Source organism: Tympanuchus pallidicinctus, unplaced genomic scaffold (genome assembly GCF_026119805.1).
Source record: "Tympanuchus pallidicinctus isolate F22 unplaced genomic scaffold, pur_lepc_1.0 scaffold7, whole genome shotgun sequence".
Taxonomy (NCBI): domain Eukaryota; kingdom Metazoa; phylum Chordata; class Aves; order Galliformes; family Phasianidae; genus Tympanuchus; species Tympanuchus pallidicinctus.
The window spans coordinates 20,334,873-20,340,872 of NW_026294791.1; the positions used below are offsets into that span (position 1 = coordinate 20,334,873).

The 6,000-nt window shown below is 41.7% G+C and overlaps 1 protein-coding gene across 2 annotated transcripts in view; it reads right to left on the reverse strand.

Moving 5' to 3' along the window:
* Positions 1–1,131, reverse strand: part of NR5A2 (nuclear receptor subfamily 5 group A member 2) — an 87,003-nt gene extending 85,872 nt beyond the window's left edge. For both annotated transcript variants that reach the window (XM_052666008.1, XM_052666007.1), the window contains exon 1: positions 851–1,131. In XM_052666008.1, the coding sequence (XP_052521968.1) occupies positions 851–917 (67 nt within the window). In that variant the 5' untranslated portion in view covers positions 918–1,131. The remainder of the gene's footprint in view (positions 1–850) is intronic.
* Between the last annotated feature and the right edge of the window lie 4,869 nt (positions 1,132–6,000).

The window sequence follows — 6,000 nt, forward strand, 5'->3', positions numbered from 1 at the left end:
GGGTAGTGATCCCAGGTACGTGGGCCCTGGGCCAAAGCTCCCTTTTTCATCCTTGCCATAAACTGCCGTGCCAAGGCACAGCCTTGCACAGCCAGGGGCTGTGGAGCCTGTGGCGTGGCTGAGCTGCCTTGCACAGGCAGAACAGCCTCCCAGTCCATGTAGGAGCAGTCTGCTTTGGCATGCCATCTGCAGCCCTGCTGGGGCTTCACCACAGCCCCTGCAGCCCTGGGCAGCTGGGGCACAGATCCCTCGTGTTGGAAAGCCAGAGCAACCTGCGCCAGCCGGCTTTCTCAGTGGAGAGCGAGTGGGTGCTGTTCCATATCTGAAAGTGTTTCTTCACTGCTCTGAGGTATCAACCGACCTTCACTATCCAGCCCATCCCTACTAAATGAATATCTGTATGTGTTTTAGATACTAAAAAGAATCTGTATTTAACACCCATGTTACTTACAGAACTGCAACAACAACAAAAATACCCTGAAAACATTCCTGAGGTTTTATTCAGTAACAACAGTCAGGCCGGTAGCAATTCATGCTTTTCACCAGTGCTGATACACACACGCGCATATGCAATTTCTTAGTAATTAGCAATTATAGTATTTAAAAATACTATTAATGGTCCAATGGTAAATTTGGTAATCACATTATCTCTGCAGGAAAAAAATCATTCACTCAGTCATCGGCTGTTTACTTTCATTTTACATAGCGTCATAAAGTTCTCATTTGCCTAAAAACACATGTAAATTAATCAGTTTTGTTTGCTTGCCCAATCGTAATGATTTTTTTGGTTTGGGCAGCCTCAATCTCATATATTTACGCAGAGTCATCAAAACAGAAAACTGTTACTTACCGACTGATGTAAGTCCATGTTTTATAGATTCCTGTATGATGGCCGTGTGAGAACTAGAAGACATCATTGAGTGTAAATATACAGTACCCTTGGGTGCAAGGTGTACAGCATTGAGTACGGAAGAGGTGCAGCCTGTAAACTTTTCTGGCCTTGAGACCAAGGCTATAATAACCCTCAGTGAAAGTCGGAGTGATGAACAACAACAAAAAAATTATCCCAGAATTCAGAAAGTAACAAGCATGTCTTTCAGTGGACTCTGTACTTTTTCCAGCATTAGTGACCTGCTGTAAACCATGTATCCCATTTCATGATAGTCTCTAATCAGAAGAATTGGAACTTGTGATAGGTTTGGCCCCATCACGTGATTTAGTACAGCTTGATAAGAAGGCCCTGTTATAAAGTGACAGCAGAAGAGATAAGAACTCTTGGCAGATAATGACAGAGAAATGATTAACCCGGAGTGGAGAGGTGCTATGAAACCCAGAGAGTGGAGGGTTGTAAAGTTGTGGGGTCATAAGATTATACCGAGTGGATGAAAAGCCATACCAATGTAAGTGTAATGACTATAAACTCAAGCTTGTGACCTATCTTCCTGATGTCATCACCTCTTTGCACAGTGTACTGCAAGCACGGTTGTTTTGGCTCTGTAAACACTCTTGGGATGGCAAAGCAAGCAAGCGTTAATTCTTTAAAGGAGGCTTGGGAATGTGCTTGGGATTCTATGCCCGAGTGACAGTGTGAGCAAACCTCTGTGATGGGTTTGTCAGACAAAGGATTTTATTGCCCAGCCTGCAGGCTGGAGACAGCTCCAGGTTGTAGCCGCTTAGCCAAAAGTGTAATGCTTCTGAATAAAGTTGGGCAGATGACTGGGTGATTGCTCAGCTTGGCTCTGAGTGGCCAAGTCCTGCTTCGTGGCTGGCAGAGGAGGTGTGGGGCACCTTGCCCTGCAGCACCCCAGCCCTGCAGCCCTGTGCCTTGTGGCACCTCAGTCCTGTGGCACCCCATGTCATGCAGGTGGGTAGGGGCCGTGGGCCCTATAGGGGTACGCTGCTGTGCCCTCGGTGCTCACTACAGCCTAGGTGCAGTCTGTGGTGTGAGGGCAGGCTCCCACCTGAATGCTCAGATGATATTTGATATGTCAAGGCTCTTAGAAAATCAAGTTCTTCCATCGTGGGCTGGATCTGAAGCCTCTTGAGGTCTGCCGGAGTTTTGGTTTTGATATTTGCAGAGGGCTGTAAAGCAACATCTGCTCTTTTGTGTGGTTCATCATGATGGTTGGACTCGGATGATAAAGCAGTGCTGAAAGGGGACGGCTTTTCAGGATTCTCCTGAGACTGGGGTTGTTGTGGCAAAACTCTGCGGTGACTTTGTAAGGCGTGGGCATTATAGCCAGGAGCCCTGTGCTGCTGGGCAGCCCCCTGGCGAAGGAGTCAGGCTTTAGAGGGAGGTTTTGCAAATTCTTGTTAAACAACTGCAAGTGCATGGCAGATGCGTTATCTACCCTGATGGTGTGTATAATTGGCCATTTATTTGTTCACCCATTTAATGAGTCCCAATCATAAATATTCAATGTGTTTATGGGACATGCAGCAAGTAAAATCATATTGACTTGTGCACCAAAAACTTCGTGAGATCAAGTTTCTCTTCCTTGTTTTTATACTTATAAAGTGAGCAAACTGCCAGACTACTCAGAATGCTGTGAATTATTGTCTTGTAATGTTTATGAGATGCTTTAAAAGCAAAAGCAGGCAATGTAAACACATCTTTCTATTTATTATGGGAAAAAATAATTTGTAAGTCTGTTAAACAGACTCTATGGGTGTTTTTACAAAGTCACTGATATTTTTTATCTGATTAAATTGTATGGAAGCTAGAAGCCAGTTTTTACCACAGTTTTAATACAAACCTAACAAATTGGTCTCTCTGTCAATTCCAATTCATCTAATCATCAAATCGCTTTTAAGTTCTGTTCATAAAGATACAAACAAATCATTTATTCCATCAAATAATAGTAATAATAATAATAAAGCAACCTACATGTCTTCCAGGACAGGAGCTAAAAGAGAAAAGCTGAATGTAAGGCTTGAAACTTTCTACTGTGCCATTTGGAGACATTGCTGGAGCTCCACTGGCCCGTATGCTGGAGTGTCTATAAAAGAATCTGCCCTATGTGAGGGAGAGAGATACTAAATCATAGGAAATGAAGAAACTTCATGCTTTTGGCTTCCAACTAGGTCATTCCTTTCCTTGTTTTTGCATCAGTATCAAATGTCAGGGTCACTTAAAAATGTTCTTTTTCTCCTTTCTGATACTTTGTCTCCATGGATACAAGAATGTGTGCCAGGTGCATGACCAGACAGACTTTCTTTGCCTTTCTTTATTACTGAGTCCAAAGGGGAAAAAATAAACTCATAGGAGAACTCCAGGACTATCTGTATCAGTCCATGATCTGGCATCTCTGTATATTTAGCAGGTCTTTCAGGAAGATAAAGATAATTAATTGAAGACTGTTTACTGTCTTTATTTTGCCCATTCTTGTATGATGAAATTGTCCCTTGTTTGTCCCTCAATCAAATGTCCCTCAAAGAAAAGGCACCTGATTTCAAAAGCTTGGCAACGATCCCTCCTTTGACTCTTGTACATCAAATTATTTTGCAACCATTTATCACACAAATGGAATTAGGAGTTTCTCCTCTTGTGGACATTTTTCTTTCATAGCATTTCATCTGGGCATGTGAGGATGTTAAGAAGCTCTGGAAACAGCTAGACCAATGAACAGTGACCTCTTCCAAGAGTCTCAAACCCCGCCTTGTCCACGTTGGTGTAAATTTGGTGAGGTCGGGCATTTTCTCTTAGTAGTTTGGATGTTGCTTTTCTGAATACAGTATGTTCCTCTTTATCTTTCTGTGCCATCTCAAAGTATCACAGAGCTCCCTAGAGGTACATCTCAGCAAAACGAAACGTCTGGCACAGTCATCAAGTGAGGGACAGAACCCTCATATAACTGAAAGTCCAGGGCAAATGTGGCATTGAGCCCAGCATGGTGCCCACCAGGTGTGAGCTGTTACCTGGTCCTGAGAGTAGGCCAGTTGGTTTCAACTGCAGCTTTGTTTAAGTGGGAGGACATTTACAAGCCTTATTCCTTTATCTGGAAATCACTCTGTAAAAGTTTCATTTCAGTCATTCTGCCGTTCCTCCTGGCCTACCACAGATGTTTAAAATTCTTTTTGCATGCTTCACTGTATTTTCTCCACAATCGTGAACTTTGTATTATTTTGCATGTGCAAAACTGGAATTGAAAATACAGTTTTCTGTGGAAGAAATTAAGAAAATCTGATATACCTGTTGGTCATCTTTTGGGGTTATCAGTGAAACAATTCTGGTACTGAAATGTAACAGTTCTAATTTACGAGATTATTTCCAGCAGCTCATTCTCAGTTACTGTTTGGTCATGTGGTGTGACTGCACTGTTAATTGTCTTGCTTATTTTCTTATGTATCCATGCATACTTGTAGGCCACTCTGAAAGTAATGTCTCCTGTTTTTTTCCATCAAAACTACAGTAGGGACAAATAGCATAATAACACTATGCATAGAGAAAATCCTCAGCTACAAAAAATAATTTTTCAGCATAGTCACCAATATTAACTGCGCATTTTCTCCAGGGAGGAACAAGAGCCTGCATGTCACATTTACAACAGTCTGTGGAGGTGACCCAGCATTTTGGCAATGGAGAGTGCCGAAATGCACCATCCGTTGCCTCATTTTGCTGCATCCACAGTTTGGTCTCCATAAGTATTCAGCAAGCATCAATGAATGGCAGTGGATGCCATTTTTCCTGCATGTCAGATACCATTTTGTCAGACTGCTCTTCTACTGCCATTTGTCATGCAGCCAGAAAATGCAATGGAATGCTGGTGGGAGCCAACATACACCTCTGACACTGCCGACTGATACAGTAAAATTGGAGGCATTACTTTTGGAGCAGCCCAGTATATAAAAACACGTCATGCTTATCACCTCAGTAATCAATTGTAATGATGTTAAAAATTCATGTCACTGTGTGCTACTCCTTACTTGTGATTTTCAGCATACTCAAATTCAGCTGTGTTGGACAGAAGCTTGGTGAGTTCTTCACAGGTGTTAACAATGCAAATCTTTTCCCATGACTACTTTAATCTTTTGGAATATTTTCATCTCTTATAAGTTTATCTTCTCTGACTGGATGAACGTAATTGAACAGAAACCATATTTGAAGAGGAAAGGTGAACTGTAGAAATTATAAAATTGCTTCTTGTGATTTTTCCCTGATAATTACTTAGAAAAAGTTTTGGTTTTTTTTTTAGGTGAATATTTCTGCTGATAAGTGAATATCCAGAGGAGTAGGTAAATACAGATGTCTGGAAATACTCCCAAGGTTAAATGAGCAATAGGGGAGCCTTCAGGAGTGCTTAGGAAGAAAACTCAGCTCTGTGCAGCTGTGGATTACTGAAGTCCTCCTTTGGTCTTAACTGAATACCAAAGCAGAGCTGGGGTAAGCTGTGGTGGGGCACGATTTCATGCTAACTTTCTGCACTGGAGAAAATCAACCTTCTTGGCAAGCCTTTTCTAGGCAAGTTTTATGCCTGTCTGTCTATCTATATCTATGTAAGCAGCTTCAATTCTAATTTCTTGCACAAATACTTTCCTTCAATAATCTAACTTATTGGCATACAAAGAAAAAAGATATTAATTAATTACAAAACCTTTTCAAAGCTTATCTAGCAGCTATTTACTAGAAATAGGAACAGGGTATTTGACTATGTGAGAAAAGAACAGATTTCTGTGGAACAGGCAAGGGGAAATTACTTCCACGTATGTACCAGTAACAGGTGTTGTGAACTCATCCATCATCGTACACAGCACTCAGGAGCAGAAAGCAGCTTCTCCTTAGAGCATTATTAATAAAATATTAGGAATATGTTCCCTTGGAGGGAGGAGAGGAGAAAGAGTCCTAAAGTGAATGTTAAGTGGCACATAAAATCTTTTGAATTTGGTAGCTAGATTATCTGTTTTTTCAAGATATGTGCAGGGAGAACAGTTATGCCCTCTGCTCCCTGCAAAAAACAAGCCCCCACAAAAACCAAAAGCAAAAAAGGCCCTGCACCTTCA